Here is a 21,201-nt window from a genome sequence, read left to right as displayed (position 1 = left end):
CATCTTTTGCAGAAGTGGCTCCATGTCCTGAAAAGGAAAGCCGTGCCAGCTTGAGCTAGCAGGATCTGCAGACAGCATTACGTGGGGGCAGACTTCGCGATGAAGGGCACTTTCGATGCTATGGTGTAGGGGTTACCGACTGACCAACATCAACATCGCTGACTTTGGAGTCAAGCAAAAGAAACTGAACGGAGGAGGCGACACGAGTCAATGCAATGGAGCCTGAGGTAACGTTAACCGGTCATGACTGTTGTTGACTAGGCTAGCGTTAGACACTGAACAAGTGTTTTGTGTAACACCCACCAGCAAATAATGTTAGTGAGCAACTCAACTGCAACTAAAATTGCAACACATTTTATCTGTGTACCCCTGTTATTTGGTCATGTTAGTTACTGTAGCTAGCTTGCACCTCAGATAGTCAAGTACTGTAATACATTTTGTTGACAGATTTGTTTTTGTAATGTTCTGTTAGCTCCACCTCATTTAGCTAGACTGAAGTTGACATAGCTAAGGTTTGCTGCCCAAAAAAATCCCCTGTATTTGTTGTGTGTGTGTGTGTTGAGAAAGCATACAAGACAGGTAGCTTGTTAATGCCAACTGATATATTTGGGTTCAGTTGTCTTCAGGATGATATCTATATCCCTGAAAATGTTTTCATCCTGGAGGAGACTGTGCAGGTGTCACGTTCTGACCTTTATTTCCTTTGTTTTGTATTTATTTAGTATGGTCAGGGCGTGAGTTGGGTGGGCAGTCTATGTTTGTTTTTCTAGGTTTTGGGTATTTCTATGTTTCGGCCTAGTATAGTTCTCAATCAGAGGCAGGTGTCATTAGTTGTCTCTGATTGAGAATCATACTTAGGTAGCCTGGGTTTCACTGTGTGTTGGTGGGTGATTGTTCCTGTCTCTGTGTTTTGCACCAGATAGGGCTGTTTTTGGTTTTCCACGTTTATTGTTTTGTAGTGTTCGTGTTTATCTTTTTTTATTAAACATGAATCAATATAACCACGCTGCGTTTTGGTCCGCCTCTCCTTCACCACAGGAAAACCCTTACAGCAGGAGGCAGTTGGTTCACACAAATTCATGTTATTTCTAAGGCTATTGTTTATTTCAAGTATACGCAGTGATTCTTGAATCTATCTATAGCCTAATAGATGCCTTAATTGTTTTCTACCAACAGGAAAGAACGGTTAGTACAGCATGCCAAACTGACCCCTTGATGCCAGGTCCCAGCTCTCTGCAGGTCATTCACTAGATCCCCCCGTGTGGTTCTGGGATTTTTGCTCACCGTTCTTGTGACCATTTTGACCCCACGGGGAGAGATCTTGTGTGGAGCTCCAGATCGAGGGAGATTATCAGTGGTCTTGTATGTCTTCCATTTCCTAATAATTTCTCCCACAGTTGATTTCTTCAAACCAAGCTGCTTACCTATTGCAGATTCAGTCTTCCCAGCCTGGTGCAGGTCTACAATTTTGTTTCTGGTGTCCTTTGACAGCTCTTTGGTCTTGGCCATAGTGTAGTTTGGAGTGTGACTGTTTGAGGTTGTGGACAGGTGTCTTTTATACTGATAACAAGTTCAAACAGGTGCCATTAATACAGGTAATGAGTGGAGGACAGAGGAGACTCTTACAGAAGAAGTTACAGGTCTGTGAGAGCCAGAAATCTTGCTTGTTTGTAGGTGACCAAATACTTATTTTCCACCATAATTTGCAAATAAATTATAAAACTTGCACAATTGGTGGCTGACTAAATACTTTTTTGCCCCACTGTACATCTCTTTTGAGGTCATGCTCACAATTCATTATGTGGCAGCACAATGACCAAATGATATACTGTATGTGAGGCTCTTGATCATATCTTTGATCCTGACACTGGTGAGGAGGAGATAGTCATTGTTAAACTTGGACACAAACTAGTCTGTGATAAAAAGCACTGTTTTATCTGAGTATTTGTTATAGTCAAAATAATCCATACATTATGCTTTTTTTTACTCAAAAACGAGTTGTATGAGCTCAGGTCAATGAGGCCTACAGGCCATAAATAGCAAATAGAAATTCAAAACGTGTAATGTTCACAAGAATTTAAGTTGATAATAAATATTTACTTATGGATTTATAATCAGCTATAATGGGATGGTCATTTTGGACCAGGAACACAGGATTAATTAACATGAAACAAACACAACAGAAGGGTTAAGATAAAGAGCCAGCAGAATGTGGTGGATATTGGCCCATTTCACGTTTGAACGCTGTCGTTAAACTATTAGCTAAGGTTCTATAAAGCCGGTTGGAACCCTGCCTTCAGGGTGTCATATCTGATGATCAAAATGGTTTCATCAAAAGGGCGATAATTGATTTCCTTTTGAACAATATACTCTCTCCTATCTCTCCAGACCCAGAAATTGTTGATTCTCTTGATGAGAAGGCTTTCAACTGGGTGGGGTGGGATTATTTAAAATTTTTGGAAGATTTGGTTTTGGGTCCAATTTGGTTTTGGGTCCAATACCTCATGGATACGTCTGCTCTATTCTGCTCCTACGGCTAGCGTACACACCAACTCTCAACATTCAAAATACTTCCTCGTCTCCAGAGGGACGCGTCAAGGGTGCCCTATGTCCCCGCTCCTTTTTGCTCTTGCGATAGAAATGCTCTCCTTGGCCTTAAAATTATCATCATAATTCACTGGAATCCACCGAGCTGGTAAATAGCCCAAAGTGTCACCGTATGAAAATGATCTGCTATTATATATCACTAACCCTGTGAACTTTGTCTATAACATATAATATAACAGTATATTTTAAACACGTTTGGATCATTCTCAGGTTACCAATTGAACATTCAGAAATGTGAATGTTTCCTGATCAACCCTGATTCTAAGCAAATTCCCCATGGAGCCCTGACTTTCCATCTGTCACCCTCCAACTTTTCCTATTTAGGTGTGAATATAACACACTCTTTGTCTCCCCTCCAGAAAACTAACTTTGCAAGCCTAGTCACATGAGTTAAAGCAGATTTACAATGCTGGGATAATCTGCCTCTCTCATTAGCTGGCAGAATCTAATCTGTTAAAACTAACATTTTACCTAGGTTTCTATGCATTTTTCAATGTCTTCTGATCTTTCTGCCGAAATCATTTTTTACCAAGTTGGATATGCTCATCAGTCATTTTATCTGGGCAGGCAAATCACCTAGCATACATAGAGCAATACCTCAAATAGGGAGACAAGATGGAGGTTTGGCACTTCCAAATTTCCTGCTTTACTATTGGGCAGCCAATATTCAAAAGATTATGGACTCAGTGTAATGCGCCAGGGACCAGCTGGTACTTATTAGAGGCGCACTCCTGCCAATCAACCTCCCTTTCTGCACTTGCCTGTGCCCCACTGTCCTTGTGTCCTTCAAAGTATACCGGAAACCCCATTGTGCCCTCTACTTTGAAGATCTGGAGACAATTTCATCAACATTTTAGACTTTCTGCCCCTTCTCCTCTAACCCCTATTTGTAACAAACGCCTATTTTTACAATCCAAACTCGACCAGGCTTTTGTTTTGTGGTGTGAGATAGGTTTGGTTTGTTTCAAAGATGTATTTTTAGATGGGAAGTTTGTCAGTTTTAATGATCTCGTCGCTAAATCTAATCTGGCTCATTCTAATCTTTTCTGCTATTTTCAAGCCTGTAACTTTGTTCGCTCTCATTTTCCCACCTTTTCTCAACTGCCTCCTAAGACATTGCTAGAAGAGATTTTGCCCCTCTCGTGGAGTCGGCATAGTCTGATTATATGACATTTTGCTTTCCTCTGAACCCTCTCCAACAAACAAAATCAAGACAGACTGGGGTAGTGAACTTGAACTTACAGATGACTGAGGCCCTTTTCAACTCCACATCCTCGTGTGCTCGGTTAAGTTTAATTCAGTTCAAGGTCTTGCACAGAATTCCCTACACCAAAGAAAAAAAACATAGTAAGTTCCTCCCAGACACGAATGACACGTGATAGATGTTCATTCACTCCGGCAGACCACACGCATGTTTTATTCGTGTTCTACGCTGTCGGAGTATTGGTCATCCTTTTTTTAATACTCTCTATAAAATTATAGATATTGACCTGCAGCCTTGTCCTCTAATAGCTACACTACCTTTCAAAAAATTTGAGGTCACTATTACACCCGCTCAAGCCCCATCCTGCGACCTAAGATGTATGTATCAGATGCTCAACATGCTCTGCTCACACCTACTGTGATGGTCTAGACCTAAAACAACACTTGACACTATGGAACACAAAGCTTTTACTATCTCATCCTGGAAAATACAAGGTCTGAGGTCATCTGCCTTTGGCTTAAAGAGCAGGAACCCAGACTTCAAAGAAATTGGAAATACAGACATTGTCATCCTACAAGAAACATGGTATAAAGGAGACATACCCACGGGTTGCCCTCCAGGTTACAGAGAGCTGGTAGTTCCATCCACCAAACTACCAGGTGTGAAACAGGGAAGAGACTCGGGGGTATGCTAATTTGGTATGGAGCAGACCTAACCCACTCTATTACATTAGTCAAAACAGGAACATTTTACATCAGGCTAGAAATTAATTAAGGAAATTATCTCATGATCTCATTCATGTGTGCTACCTATATCAACCCAATAGAATCACCATACTTTAGCGATGGCAGCTTTTTGTTTGTCCACCCGCCTCTTGAGGATTGACCACAAGTTCTCAATGGGATTAAGGTCTGGGGAGGTTCCTGGCTATGGACCCAAAATATCGATGTTTTGTTCCCCGAGCCACTTAGTTATCACTTTTGCCTTATGGCAAGGTGCTCCATCATGATGGAAAAGGCATTGTTCGTCACCAAACTGTTCCTGGATGGTTGGGAGAAGTTGCTCTCTGAGGATGTGTTGGTACCATTCTCTATTCATGGCTGTGTTCTTAGGCAAAATTGTGAGTGAGCCCACTCCCTTGACTGAGAAGCAACCCCACACATGAATGGTCTCAGGATTCTTTACTGTTGGCATGACACAGGACTGATGGTAGCGCTCACCTTGTCTTCTCTGGACAAGCTTATTTCCGGACGCCCCAAACAATCGGAAAGGGGATACATCAGAGAAAATGACTTTAGCCCAGTCCTCAGCAGTCCAATCCCTGTAACTTTTGCAGAATATCAGTCTGTGCCTGATGTTTTTCCTGGAGAGAAGTGGCTTCTTTGCTGCCCTTCTTGACACCAGTCCATCCTCCAAAAGTATTTGACTCACTGTGCGTGCAGATGCACTCACACCTGCCTGCTGCCATTCTTGAGCAAGCTCTGTACTGGTGGTGCCCTGATCCCGCAGCTGAATCAACTTTAGGAGACGGTCCTGGCACTTGCTGGACTTTCATGGGCTCCCTGAAGCCTTCTTCACAACTACATAACTGCTTTCCTTGAAGTTCTAATGATCCGATAAATGGTTGATTTAGGTGCAATCTAACTGGCAGCAATATCCTTGCCTGTGAAGCCCTTTTTGTGCAAAGCAATGATGACGGGACGTGTTTCCTTGCAGGTAACTATGGTTGACAGAGGAAGAACAATGATTCCGAGCACCACCCTCCTTTTGAAGCTTCCAGTCTGTTATTCGAACTCAATCAGCATGACAGAGTGATCTCCAGCCTTGTCCTCGTCAACACTCGCACCTGTGTTAACGAGAGAATCACTGACAAGTCAGCTGGTCCTTTTGTGGCAGGGCTGAAATACAGTGGAAATCTGTTTTGGGGATTCAGTTCATTTGCATGGCAAAGAGTGACTTTGCAATTAATTGCAATTCATCTGATCACTCTTCATAAAAATCTTGAGTATATGCAAATTGCCATCATACAAACTTGAGGCAGCAGACTTTGTGAAAATTAATATTTGTGTCATTCTCAAAACTTTTGGCCACGACTGTACATAGTCAATGTTAGGCTTTGAGGTGACCCCTTTGGTAGGTACACCTATAGCTCATGTCTTGGCAGTAGTACTGTAGACTACTTTATCACTGACCTCAACCCAGTCTCTTAGAGCATTCACAGTCAGTCCACTGACACCCCTATCAAATCACAGCAAAATCACAGTCTACTTGAACAGAGCTATGCTCAATCATGAGCCAAAGGAACTGAATAATATTAAGAAATTCTACAGATAGTTTTCCATACTATTTTCCTTCTATCAAAAAACTTTTAGGCAACAACAAATTCAATCCCTTCTATAGACAATTTCCTGGACAAAATGTTCCACTGTAATAGTGAAGGTGTAAACTTAGCAGTAGAAAACGTAAACAGTATATTTGACCTCTCAGATTCGCCATCAAATATAAACATTTCAAGCAGATACCCTAAGAAAAGTAACAACCACAACAACAAATGGCTTGATGAAGAAAGCAAAAACCTAAGAAAGAAATTGAGAAGCCTATCCAACCAAAAACACAGAGACCCAGAAACGTGAGCATACGCCTTCACTATGGTGAATCAATACCAGTGTGCAATCACAGCAGCAATATTTGTGACCTGTTGCCACAAGAAAAGTGCAACCACTGAAGAACAAACACCATTGTAAATACAACCTATATTTATGTTGATTTATTTTCACTTTGGACTTTAACTATTTGCAATTTGAAATGTCTTCATTCTTTTGGTACTTGTGTGAGTGTAATGTTACTGTTAATTTATTATTGCTTATTTAACTTCTGTTTATTATCTATTTCACTTGCTTTGGCAATGTAAACATGTTTCCCATGCCAATAAAGCCCTTAAATTGAAAATGAATTGAGAGCGAGAGACTATAGCGGAGAACCAGAGTTGTAGTTTCTCTTCAGTTGTCAGATAGACAGCTCCAACATTGGCAAGACAGACAGCTACAGGGTTGCCAAGCAGCCAGAGGCCAATCCTTCGCTGCCCAGTAATGTCCACCCTGCTGTCTCTCTCTCTACAGTCCAACAGAGCAGGGCCCAGAGACCAGCAGGACTCTAGAGCAAGACTACTGAGTCTCCATGTCTGAGTGACAGATGAGAGGGAGCTACAAATTAGCCAAACAAACAAAAGAGCAAGGCAGAATGAGATGCAGATAACTTCATAACTGAGTGTCAAACTCTGAGCAGTTATGATGAGACTTCCTAATTTCAACTTAAGAAAATAAAAAAACAAGCCACATATTTTTCCATCTACATGGAAGCCAATTTAACTAACAGAAGTGTTGGTGCCTGTGTGTGGAGTATGGCCTCTCTTATGACCAATCAACACCCTCCTCATTACCGTGGCATCTGCAGCTCCTCCAATGGCCTTCCGCCTGGGTGTGAGCCCACCACGACCGCACCACGAGGCCAACAACCAATCAAAACGCAGAACCAGGGCGAGGGAGGTCAACGTGCAAAAGTGACATTTTTGCAGAATGTCAGCATTCAACCTTTTCTAAAAGTTCTACTATGCGGGTGTTTGCAGTGTGAAGATGCAGGAAGTGAGGGGGGAGGGATGAAAAGAGAAAATACATATGGAGAGAATATGTGGAGAGAATAATGCTTGAGGATGTGATACAGTAGCAGGGAGGCAGAGAGCAACGCAGCCGGCTAACTAGCTGGCAGGAGGTGACATTCTGAGACCTTGGGTTGCAGTGAGAGAGTGTTCTCTGGAACAAGAACAATAGTTCTGATTCATAATTGGTGCATGCTTGGAGCGAGTGAAGTTAGGAGGGCATCTGAATCAAAGGCCATTCTGTTATTATGGCTGTCTGGTTCCTCAACTCAAGTCTATGGAGATGCAACTCTTATCAGGATAGAGAGAATGCATCAATATCAATACAGCCATCAAACAAATCATCTCAAGTAACTCAGTTCAATGTAAACTCCTACAGTATTACCAGTAACAGAGCCATCTGAGGCCCTTGAGACAGGCCATGAATTTGTCCACAATTCATTGGAACAAGACACATTACTCGATGGAACACGACCACCGTTCCAGTTCCATCGCCACACACAGAAACCAACGGTCCATAAATCAAATACTGATAAACAAAAATCAAAGACTGATAAAGCCACTGACTGGTGTTGTGTTTCTTTTTTTTTTTTTACAACAGCAAATCGTTCAGCTAATTGCAGCATGAGTGCAGTTGTAAAATGGATATGGTGATCTATTAACTTTATAGCTTTGTTACCGGGAGCAATCTGGCTGGAGCGAGCGGCTAGGACAGGTAGCATCTGTTCCCACCTACTGCTTTGTTTGGCACCGCACCGCTAGCATCATCTGCTAGCTTTGGCAGGGCCCTGGAAACACATCAATATGGCTCTATGTAGCGGAGTGCCGACAGGGGCCTGCACTAGCTAGCATGCCAGTCACTCTCAGGGAGCTGACATGATCTAGCTCAGCTCACTGCCTGCCTGCCTAGGCATCCACTACTCTGAGCCAATAGAACTGAGCAGGGCAGAGAGGGCTGCTCTCTATAGGCCTGCTGGGGAAAGCAAAGGACTCACAGTCATAGAGAGTTTGACTAGGTTGGCCAATGTTACAGTTAGACCCTGTTGCTTCCTCTGAGCATTCAATTCTTCTGCCCATAATGAGCATATGAATTGTAGGCTAATTCTAATTCTGTTGCAGAGTGAAGTTGCTCACCTTTTAATACACCTGAATATTGAACCCTGATGATAACTCTATGGAATCACAAACCACATTTCTACCTCCACAGTTTCAATAATTCTTAAGATTGGAGTAAATATAGCCTAGTCTAATGACTCTACGCTAGCCCATGAACAAATCAACAAGATGTCACCTGACTCGTGATCAGACATTGTTCAGTGTCATGCTCATTGTTCAATACAATCTCTATGAGGCAAAGCTCTCCTAAATGATATAACATTACATAACCCCCAAATGTGCATTGAAGAAAGTACTGCATCCAAGTACCAAAGTTAGAAGCTGACTTAAATTCAAGGCTTTTAGTCAGAGTCCAGCCCAGAGTAATGTGCAACAATATCTCCTATGGGTGAGTGGTCATCCAGCCCAGTGACCAATGCAGTCAGTCAGAATAACCCTGTACTGATCTCAGGCCTCTTATGAAACCCTGTGTGATGTGCTCTACTACTGGGAGGTGGATGAGCTGGCCTCATTCAGTGATGTAAAGTTAGATTGCATTTAGACCTAAACTATTATTATTATTACTAGTGTGTGCATGGGACTGGGAGTGGTATATGTACGCACATGTATGCTATATAGAATACCCATACAGAGCAGTTCTTAAACATGGTTAATGTTAAGAGCAACATGCACTGTGTGTTTAATGATAGTTAATTATAGTTTAGTCAGCAATTCCCACACACAAGTGACACATACTGTACGCAAAAACGCACAAGACCATATGCACATATTCTCTCTTCTGGCCAAAATCTCAGCTCAATCAATGTGAAACGTACATCAGACCAAACCCACTCTGTGTCCTGAAGTTGCCCATCTCCCACTGGCCTAATGCCACTACTATAAATGGAAGGTGTTAACGGCTGTGTTGACACATACAACAGAGGACAGACAGAGTGGTAGGAGGGTGTGAAACATATAGGCTGTTTAAAGTTTTATAAGTCGTATGTACAGGATAAACATTGTCCAACTAAATACTTACTTGCAGGTTCCTTCTCGATAATGCAATAACAGTAAGGAATAAGAAAAGAAAAGAATATGAACATGGCTCAGTAGAATAAACATTTTAGCATAAGTATAATGCAGGAACACTCAATTGATAGTCCAATATTTACACATGTTTTGGGGAAGAGGGGATTGGAGGACAAGTGTTTAAATTGTGCAGTATTTAAGAGTCAGCAGTTGTGATGTGTGTGTGTGTAGCATGAGTGAGTGAGTGAGTATCTGTGTGGGTGTGTAAGTATCTGTGTGCTAAGGTGTGGAGAGTCAGCGCAGGTGGTCAGTCCAGCTCAAGTGTACAGCAGTCTGATGGCTTGTAGATAGAAACTGTCACTGAGCATGTTGGTATCAGACCTCATGCCCTGATACCGCTTGTGGCTGGGGTGTGTGGGGTCCTTGATGATGCTGCGGGCATCCTCAGGCCAACAAGCTCTCACAGTCTCACGTCAGAATTCATCCATGTTTATCAAACGTAAAATTTCGAAGTTGTTCCAAAATACCTATTTCGAAGAGTTTAAGAAAAAGCATTAACTCCACATTTTTAAGGCTAGGGTTAAGTTTAGGCATTAACTCCAAATGGTTAAGGTAAGGGTTTAAAGTTTGGGATAGGCTTAAAACAAAAACCTTAAAAACAACTTTATCGCTGGATTCGAACATGCAACCTTTTGTACATAGAAAGATGCCTACCGTTGTCTCTCCTCCCCCCTCGATCTTATCTCATCGCTGCAACTCCCCAACTGGCTCGGGAGAGGCGAAGCTGGAATCATGCGTCCTCCGAAACATGACCCGCCTAGCCGCGCTCCTTAACACCTGCAAGCTTAACCCCGGAAGCCAGCCACACCAATGTGTCGGAGGAAATACCGTTCACAGTTCAAATCAAATCAAAGTTTATTTGTCACGTGCGCCAAATACAACAGGTGTAGGTAGACCTTACAGTGAAATGCTTACTTAAAGGATCTAACCAATGGTGTGGGGGAAAAAAGATGTGTGTGTAGGTAAGTAAAGAAATAAAACAACAGTAAAAAGACGTTTGAAAAAAGAGTAGCAAGGCTATATACAGACACCTGTTAGTCAGGCTTATTGAGGTAGTATGTACATGTAGGTATTGTTAAAGTGACTATGCATATGATGAACAGAGAGTAGCAGAAGCTTAAAAAGAGGGGTTGGCAGGTGGTGGGACACAATGCAGATATCCCGGTTAGCCAATGTGCGGGAGCACTGGTTGGTCGGGCCATTTAGGTAGTATGTACATGAATGTATAGTTAAACTGACTATGCATATAAGATAAACAGAGAGTAGCAGCAGCGTAAAAGAGGGGTTGGGGGGGAGGCACACAATGCAAATAGTCCACGTAACCATTTGGTTACCTGTTCAGGAGTCTTATGGCTTGGGGTAAAAACTGTTGAGAAGCCTTTTTGTCCTAGACTTGGCACTCCGGTACCGCTTGCCATGCGGTAGTAGAGAGAACAGTCTATGACTGGGGTGGCTGGGGTCTTTGACAATTTTTAGGGCCTTCCTCTGACGCTGCCTGGTGTAGAGGTCCTGGATGGCAGGCAGCTTTGCCCCAGTGATGTACTGGGCCGTAGGACCCATTTCCTGAGGGGGAATAGGCTTTGTCGTGCCCTCTTCACGACTGTCTTGGTGTGTTTGGACCAATCTAGTTTGTTGTTGATGTGGACACCAAGGAATTTGAATCTCTCAAACTGCTCCACTACAGCCCCGATGAGAAAGGGGACGTGCTCGGTGCTCCTTTTCCTGTAGTCCACAATCATCTACTTAGTCTTGGTTACGTTGAGGGATAGGTTGTTATTCTGGCATCACCCGACCAGGTCTCTGACCTCCTCCCTATAGGAGGAGTTCATGTTCAATACTAATTGAAACTCTTATTTTATTCAAAAGGTTCTTCTGGCCTTGATGACACCAAGAAGATCTACAACTACCTCACTCAAGAGCCAGAAGAATTTCAGAGAACTGCTTTGGAATCCTTGCTGCAAGATGGGAGGAGTCCTCAAGGAGTCCTTGAGGTTGCCCCAGAGAAAGTAGAGACCATTGTGAAGGTCTGCATGGCCAGTCACAATTACATTTGCACCACAGACACTACAGACATTGACAACAGTCATCAACACAGTACATTTTGTTACAGCCTTATTCTAAAATGTATTAAATATTTTTCCCCTCATCAATCTACACTCAATACCACATAATGACAAAGCAAAAACAGGTTTAGACATTTTTACAAATGTATTAAAAATAAAAAACAGAAATATTACATATTATTAAGTATTCACCTTTGGCAGCGAGTGCAGCCTCAAATCTTCTTGGGTATGACGCTACAAGCTTGGTACACCTGTATTTGAGGAGTTTCTCCCATTCTTCTCTGCGGATCCTCTCAAGCCCTCAGGTTGAATGGGTAGCTTTGCTGCACAGCTATTTTCAGGTCTCTCCAGAGATGTTAGATCAGGTTCAAGTCCGGGCTCTGGCTGGGCCACTCAAGGACATTCAGAGATTTGTCCCGAAGCCACTCCTGCGTTGCCTTGGCTGTGTGCTTAGGGTTGTTGTCCTGTTGGAAGGGTAACATTTGCTCCCAGTCTGAGGTCCTGAGCTCTCTGGAGCAGGTTTTTATCAAGGATCTCGCTCTATTCGTCTTTCCTGTGATCCTGACCAGTCTCCCAGTCCCTACCGCTGAAAAACATCCCCACAGCATGATTCTGCCACCACAATGCTTCACCGTAGGGATGGTGCCAGTTTTCTTCCAGATGTAACGCTTGGCATTCAGGCCAATGAGTTCAATCTTGGTTTCATTAGACCAGGGTTTCTTGTTTCTCATGGTCAGAATTCTTTAGGTGGCTTTTGGAAAATACAAGCTGGCTGTCATGTGCCTTTTACTGAGTAGTGGATTCCATTTGGCCACACTACCATAAAGGCCTGATTGGTGGAGTGGTGCAAAGATGGTTGTCATTCTGCAGTTCCCACAGACGAACTCTAGACCTCTGTCAGAGTGACCATTGGGTTATTGGTCATCTCCCCGACCAATGCCCTTCTCCCCTGATTTCTCAGTTTGGCCGGGCGGCCAGCTCTAGGAAGAGTCTTGGTGCTTCCAAACTTCTTCCATTTAAGAATGATGGAGGCCACTGTGATCTTGGGGACCTTCAATACTGCAGAAATGTGTTGATACCGTTCCCCAGATTTGTGCCCCGACACAATCCTGTATCAAAGCTCTTGTTGAAAGACAATTCCTTCAACCTCATGGCTGGTTTTTTGCTCTGACACGCACTGTCAACTGTGGGACCTTATATAGACATCTGTGTGCCTTTCCCAAATCATGTCCAAACAACTGAATTTACCACTGGTGGACTCCAATCAACTTGTAGAATCATCAAGGATGATCAATGGAAACAGGAAGCACCTGAGCTCAATTTCGAGTCTGACAGAATACTTATGTAAATAACTCCCTTTTTCTGTTTCCCCCTGTCTGGTACAGGTACCCCCACCACACTCTGCCCTCTCTCTAAGCTTTCACTTGCCTCCAGAACACATGCACTGTTGGGGCGAGTGACTGAACTTAAAATGATTAGCCCCAAGTCGTTATATTTTTTATTGTGCTTTATGCTATTTGCCTCATGACTCCTACGTGCTTTGTTGACTGTGAACCTGCTTGTTTACCCAACCGTGGGACAGACAGTGTTCCCACATTCGGTAATCTGACTCTCTATTGGTTACACGGACTCTTGGACTCCCATCTAATTCTAACCACCTCTGCCAGCTTTGTATTCATGTTACCTGATGTAATTGCTGTTCAAATAGATTGTGTTTCCATCTAATGCACATTCAAATGTCATAAATCAACAACACAGAGCTCTCCCTGTCCTCTGCCATGTCCTGATTGTATTACTGCTGATGATGTCTGGAAATGTGCATGTACACCCTGGCCCATCTATTGTTGCTATCCCCAATTCTGAATTGTACTCTGATATCTGCTTCGCTGATTTCTGCATGGGTTTTCTGCATGTTAACACTAGAAGCGTACTACCTAAAATAGATCAATTGAAAGTGTGGGTTCACAGCTCAAATCCAGATGTGTTGGTCATTACTGAGACGTGGTTAAGAAAGAGTCTTTTGAACACTGATGTTAACCTTTCTGGTTATAACCTTTTTCAGAAAGACAGATCTTCCAAAGGTGATGGAGTTGCAATCTTTACCAAGGATCACCTTCAGTGCTCAGTTGTCTCCACCAAAAATGTACCCAAACAATTTGATTTGCTGGTTTTAAGCATTAAACTTTGAAATAGCTTTTTGTTGACTGTTGCTGGGTGTTATCGTCCACCATCAGCACCAGCAGGTACCCTACCTGCCCTAAGCTTTCTCCTGGCACCTTATACTTGTCCTGCTAGGTGACCTAAATTGGTACATGCTTAATCCACCTGACCAAGTCCTAAAGCAACTACCTAAATATGGTGTAAACCTCGCCGCCACTGGACTCTGGAGCAGGAGACTTGTTCTCTTGGGTGATGAATCACCCTTCACCATCTGGCAGTCCAGCGGACTAATCTGGGTTTGGCAGATGCCAGGAGAAAGCAACCTGCCCAAATGCATAGCGCCAACTGTAAAGTTAGGTGGAGGAGGAATAATGTTCTGGGGCTGTTTTTCATGGTCCGGCCTAGGCCCCTTAGTTCCAGTGAAGGGAAATCTTAACGCTACAGCCTACGTTGACATTCTAGGCAATTCTGTGCTTCCAACTTTGTGGCAACATTTTAGGGAAGGCCCTTTCCTGTTTCAGCATGACAATGCCTCCGTGCACAAAGCAAGGTCCATACAGAAATGGTTTGTCGATATTGGTGTGGAAGAACTTGACTGGCCTGCACAGAGCCCTCACCTCAACCCCATCGAACATCTTTGGGATGAATTGGAAATCTGACTGCGAGACAGGCCTAATCACCCAACATCAGTGCCCGAACTCAGTAATGCTCGTGGCTGAATGGAAGCAAGTCCCCGTAGCAATGTTCCAACATCAAGTGTAAGGCCTTCCCAGAAGAGTGGCGGCTGTTATAGCAGCAATGGGGGGGGACCAACTCCATATTAATGCCCATGATTTTGGAATGAGATATTCGACGAGCAGGTGTTCACTTTTGGCCATGTACTGGATCTGACTTCAAATGATTACTACATAACAACTGTTCTCCTCTCCTCTCTCAGCTACCAGGGAACAGGGAACTGCTCATTGTAACAGCCATGTAGGCTAATAATAGGCAGCGGCACTAGGCTACACAGTGTGACTATGGGGTCTACTCTGCTGACCAAGGTTACCATACTGTCCCATCAGCAAAAGGAGAAAAAAATACATACAGACCTAGGCCTACCTATAGCCTTCCTCCGGTCATTCTAACAGGGTTATTCTACAGGCATGTGGCGAAGACGCACTACTAAGCCCCATTTGTGAATCTGATGCCATTAAACGTAAGCTACATTCGATTTTATAAAGGACTTTATTAATTTGGACTTCTGATAAACAGAATTCAAATAATGAATGAAGCCCTTATTAAATTAAATGTAGCCCACATTTAATGACATCGGATTGACAAATGGGGGTACACTAGGTGTAATCTCTTGTAGACAAATAATGTTTTATTTGGACAAATCACAAGTTTGCAGGTTTTAGCATCTTTCAAATTGGGGGGGACATTTGACCCATAGACTTGCAAAGAGAGGGGTGGCCCTCCTCGTTCAGCTTCTGTTTTCTAGTATCTTTTCTGACATGTCTACCCTAGAAAGTAATAAAGCATCTGAGCAATTACACAAGATTTTAGTTCTGGGTATCTGGGATTCCCGCCATTTCAGACCGCTTTATTTCTGCATTATGAATGTTTGTTCATGTTTCCCCAAATTAAACTTAATTTCTGTTAAATCTACACTCCATATAATAATCGCTAGCGTTACAACATTTAATTCCCGTTACTTGCAACATTGGAGAAATGTCTGTTAAATTTAGGTACGAAACATCGTTGTTTTTTTGTTTTCTTACTTTTTACACCATTTTTCTCCCAAATTTTATAGTATCTAATTGGTAGTTACAGTCTTGTCTCATCACCGCAACTCCGGTATGGACTCGGGAGAGGCGAAGGTCGAGAGCCGAAGGTCGAGAGCCGCGCGTCCTCCGAAACACAACCCAACCAAGCCGCACTGCTTCTTGACACAATGCCCACTTAACCCAATGTGTCGGAGGACACACCATACACCTGGCGACCGTGTCAGCGTACATTGTGCCTTAGACCACTGCGCCACTCGGGAGGCCCACGACACATTATATACATTATACATACTTTATTGCATTTAATTGACCATTTCCTCTCCTCTGAGATGTTTAAAGTGCACATGCACATTTGAAATACGAGGTTGGAGATTTCTTTCAAATAAATGTGCTTGTTTGCTGGAGCTCCTCATCGGTGTCAAACGGATGATAAGCCTACCTTTTAAAATTACAAGTGCTCGCTAATTGTGAATTAAAGTTCCTTTATGGATGGGTTATGATTATCTGCTTTAGACTATTATTATACAATGTAATTACAAATTGAATACCAGTTTGGTTATTTAAATGCCGTTTTGACAGTGGTATATCCCAGCGAAGGGCTACAAGAATATACCCGTTTCAGCTTTCTTTGACAGTTCGATCTTGGCAATTGTGAGCCGAGGCTGACAAGGCCCCAAACTAAATCTTTATTGAATAGACAGGTTTGCCTGCTCCAATGCATTTTCTTTTCATTGAACAGTTATAAAGCCTTTTGAAAAGTATATAAATAGGTATTCTTTTGAAAATATTGCCAAAAGCTCTCTGGAACACTATCATCTGTTGTACAAACACAACCTCTGCACCTGCATGTCCTGCAACATTTCCGCACTTAATTTTTAAAATTGGAGGCCCCTTGCACTTCAGTGTATGAAAAATCTGGGAAACTAGGCATGGTATTCATTGCTAACTTTGAAAAGGCTTTAGATAAAGTATGACTGGAATTTATACATAAATGCTTAGAATATTTACATTTTGGAGAATCTCATATACAATGGGTTAAGGTTATGTATAGTAACTAACCCTAGGTGTAAAATAGTAAATAATGGCTACTTCTCAGAATGTATCATACTGTCAAGAGGAGTAAAACAAGGTTGTCCACTATCGGCATATCTATTTATTATGATAGCTCTTAAAATCAGATTGAATATCAAGGGGCTAGAAATTTTATTTGGAATGGCAAGCCAGACAAATTGAAATGGGCCTTTTTTTTATTATTATTATTTATTTTTTTACATCACCACTAAAACCTTCTGTGATATCGTTAACTAGTCGGAAGTGAAACTTCTTCCATTATGAAAAATAGTAACATGAAGAGGCTGAAATATGAGGAGAACAACTTCTGCATTTAGGCTATTAGCTGTGAGAACATGGCCGTTTATGATAAAAATTAGAGTAATAGAGGAAGTTTCAAACAGCTAGGCCAAAGCCTGTCCATTATGACTCAGAAAGAACACTATCTGATACCACACACAAAACACACACACACACAAAGACAACAAGACAAACATGTCATGAGGAACCGAATCTAAAGCACACAGTAGAGCTCAGCATCACCATAGCAACCTAATACCTCCTATAGTAAGTACACATTTCATGCTCCCACACAATCCATCAATCTGAATTTAATAATATCTTAAAAACAAGACAATCTATTTCATTCATAAGCAGCAGCGTAAAAGAAACGTAACATTCCACACATCCCCATAGACTAGAACCCAGGCCAATTTTAAAGGAAAGGGGAAATCAATAAAAATTGGAAGTTTGGTCGATTCCCTGTTTTGATATGCGAAACCCATTTTTCTAAAACAACAACCTGTCAAAACCACAAGATTCCACTTGCAACAAATATATCTCTCTGGATCTCCTGTGAGCCTAACAACCTCTCCTAATGCCTGGCCATTCATCCACATCATAACCCACTTCCTGTACCCTACAACTCTCCTGTCCAATGAGGAGGTAGTATTCGGCTGTAGCAGCACACTTATCCAATGAGGTATAAGCTTTTGGTTGTTCCATGGGAGCTGAGGGGAGTGTAATGTAGATGTGAGCTCCTGAGAGTCTGGCTCCGGATACGAGTCTGACCCTGGATCATTGAGAGAGAAGCCAGTTATTTCAGTACAGGCCCAAGGTTTATGAGTTTGGTTTTAAATCTAATATCTTCGTTAGGTCCAAGGATAAGTTTCCCTTTATTCTGGTCAGCTCAGCAGCTGCACCACTGAACCATCCACAGAACACCTCTTTAATGTCAGGACTGAGAGGGAAAACGAGAGAGCTGGTATAATATGTACAAAAACTGTTTTTACCTGATATTCGACTTAAGGGTGGACATTGGATATCAATGTGAAATATAGGTTGTTTTGTTTCCCATGGGCTATTCAGAAAAGTTAGAACCGTTCTTTATTGGCCAGAATCATTCCCTGGTTATTCTAAGCACTTTGTGTTTTCTGTTCGACTGGTGGAATGTTTGACAATCACAAGTATAAAGAACAGCTGATGCTGGCTGCTCATGGCCTGGACTGGACTAAAAAACAGTCTCTGTTGGGAGTCGCTGCTGGAACCTGGGTTGTTGTGGTTAAAAAAATGTTAGAATTATCTATTTGGTGAGTCACAAGAAAATGAAAAGGGGTAGATCTGGATCATAATGCAAAAACTTTCATAAAACAACTACTCCCTGTGAGAGAAGGTGAAATAAGACTCCAAACACTGGAATCTATGCTCCCAACTAAGTGTGAGTTTCTTAGTCAACATTCCAACCTTTAACCTATCCTTAGATTTTCAACAGATGTCAGTCTGTTAACTGTTGTAAGCCTGTTATATTGGTGAAACAGTCTGGTAGTCTTGGGCCATGCCTAATAACACCACAGACTTACCTACTCACCACCTCCACTGTAGCCTAGGGCTTACTGTACCAACGTGGACTCTGACTTATGCCATGTCTGGTGAGAATGTGACTCTCACTAATGTCTGTTATCTGCAATCTAAGAGTTGCCTAGTATTTAACCTAAATGCGCATGCTATTCACAGCGTTTATAAAGGCAAACGTTTCTGTTTCTAAAGTGTCTTGGTAGTATTGTCTGGCAGTGTACGTATGATACTAACTAGGCAGAGGGGGAAAAAACATGATATTCAGATCTATCCATTTCTCCCTCTCCATCCAGGGCAAATCAATAAGGATTTGTGTTGTAACACAAACATGCTCACGTTATCTTACCAACCTTCATTTTCAGATGTTGGGCATGCAATCTGTAGTACCAAATCAAAAGTCCTTTCCGGAATCTCGCTGTAAAAAAACGAGATTATGACTTTAGCTAGGGGCAAAATAAACGTATGTGTACAAACATAATTTATGTTATGCAACAATTGCTAACTAGCTACATCAACAATATATGCAACATAGCTAACTATAAATCGTAGCAATAAATCGTTATGAAGCAGTTCATATAAAGGAATCATCTGTCGAGTTCGCTCTGTGAGCTGGCCAGACATCAAAGCAATTGGATTCTCGCGTGATTAATTTGATGGCCGAGAAATAACATGATGATAGCTAGCGGTAGCTGACATTCGTGGTGAAATGCATTGTACCTAAAAGTCTGTATTGATACCAGATGATATTGTTTACTTTAGGACCGTTAAATACTAGAATATCGGTGAGCTTTGTCCTAGGCTAACAGGCTATTTAATTTAGCAACGTGATGAAGAGTTATGGCTAGCCGTTAGCATTCTTGCTAATTGGTCAGCTAGCGCGAGACAGCATTAGACTGACCCAAATGCTAGAGCATGCCAGACAGCCAGCTAAATCATTCCATTATTAACTATATATATATATCTCAAATTACGCCATACGTTCTACAATTCACACACTTTTAATAACGATCCGTAAAACAGTGTTATGTATAATCTATATAAGTAAATAAACTCGCCTCTTACTTTATTCTGCTGTCCATGGTTTACAACATCGCGACAGATCGCGCCACCAGCTTTACTGTTCGAGACCAAGCTTGCGTTCTGAAGCAGCGTGAGATCCGTAACTTGTTCAACCTTTCTATCTGTTCCCTGCCGATAGTACAGGCACGCTTCAAAGATGTATGGTATCTAGTAGCGATGTGTCTTCCTTGTTCCTGATCTGTGCAGCTGACCGTTTCAGTGCCACAGTATTGCTCATCGCTAGATGGGATGCAGTTTATGTCAAATATACGTCAAAAATTGATTTATTTTAGCCTACCCTTTTCCTAACCTTGACCTAATTATCCTAACCTGTGACATTGATTATCGTATCCTGTTGTGTGAATTCTCCTAACCTACAAAAAGTACATTCTTGTCAATTCTGACATGAACTGTGTCTAGTCTAGGCAAAATCCACGGTATTGCCACAACAAATAACACCAGGAAGTGGCTGTCAAAAATGTAGTGACGTCACCTCGTTTGATAAACCCTTTGTAGTGTCTCCCCCAAATCCTCAGAACATGAGTGGTTTCATCATGTCTCCCTCCTTGATTAAATCTGATCTTCCTATTATGTTGTTTCATAGTAAATGTTTAGTGATTGAGTTTTATGTTTTGTTGTTATTACACAAGTGGAATAGGGACTGCTTCTTCACAAGTAAGAGCAGTGATGTGTAATATGTGTTATGCTATGGCATGGAGGTAGCATCCTAGGTTGTTCTTGTCTGTTATTCACCTTCACTCGACTGCCTGGATCTGATGTCATTAACAACAAACATGATCAGAGCCTTTTTATTGTTATAAAATGCTTCTCTTGATGCAGAGGATTTTCCGGTGTGTATTATTTGGGCATTTATGCATGCATTCCACATTTACTGCGGCAAATAGGCTATAATTCACACACAACTCTTAGTAGCTCAGCCTAAGATGCTTACTCATTATATGAAGTATTGGGAGGGAGCCCCTGTGTAAGCTCATATTTGTCCCTTGGTAAATTGAAACCAGTGTGTGTGTGTGTGTGTGTGTGTGTGTGTGTGTCTCCTAGCCCTCTTGAGAGTAGACCTGGCTGGGAGCCAGTTTCCTGCAGGCAGACTGAAGGTAATTAAGTGGCAGCAGACTGGGACATGCTGTTGCAGGTTTCTCCTATGATATGATAATGGAAGGATCCTGCTGGTGCTGTCTCAACCTTCACAAAAGCATTACCTATATGCACAATACGCACAGGGCTGGAGTCAGGAGGGAATAGCCTACTGTGGATTAAATACACCACTTTATGTGGTTCAACATTTATTTTATTTCTGTGTGTGTGTGTGTGTGTAATAGGGATGGTTTGCTAAATCATGCTTGTGTGATGAGTAACATTGCCTGAGAGCTGAAGACTTTAGGCTTTAGCTCATCAGGCAGGCATATATGTTTGTGGCATGCAGATGACCCAGTCAGTTACATACACAGGGTTGGTTCACAGTATATTTTATTTTAATGTACAGTTTATAAAGCAAGCATACACAGTGCAGTAGCGGTTCCACTGAACATTATTTGAGGCAAAAAATAAAAACGTATTAGGATAAACCCTATTAAA

The 21,201-nt window shown here is 42.1% G+C and overlaps 1 protein-coding gene across 7 annotated transcripts in view; it reads right to left on the bottom strand.

The window, feature by feature from the left end:
* The window catches only part of LOC109898168 (DENN domain-containing protein 1B), a 178,057-nt gene extending 157,995 nt beyond the window's left edge, over nucleotides 1-20,062 (bottom strand). For 4 of the 7 annotated variants that reach the window (XM_031833724.1, XM_031833725.1, XM_031833730.1 and 1 more), the window contains exons 1-2: nucleotides 19,609-20,053; nucleotides 18,897-18,961 (exon numbers count right to left, since the gene is read on the bottom strand). In XM_031833724.1, coding sequence (XP_031689584.1) covers nucleotides 18,897-18,961; nucleotides 19,609-19,625 — 82 coding nt within the window. In that variant the 5' untranslated portion in view covers nucleotides 19,626-20,053. Of the gene's footprint in view, nucleotides 1-18,896; nucleotides 18,962-19,608 lie in introns of those variants that run through there. The other 3 variants (XM_031833727.1, XM_031833728.1, XM_031833726.1) reach the window with 2 other exon arrangements.
* Between the last annotated feature and the right edge of the window lie 1,139 nt (nucleotides 20,063-21,201).

This window comes from Oncorhynchus kisutch, linkage group LG10 (genome assembly GCF_002021735.2).
Source record: "Oncorhynchus kisutch isolate 150728-3 linkage group LG10, Okis_V2, whole genome shotgun sequence".
NCBI classification, from domain to species: Eukaryota; Metazoa; Chordata; class Actinopteri; order Salmoniformes; family Salmonidae; genus Oncorhynchus; species Oncorhynchus kisutch.
The sequence above is the reverse complement of the archived record's forward strand: the minus strand, read 5'-3'. Positions and strand labels throughout refer to the sequence as shown.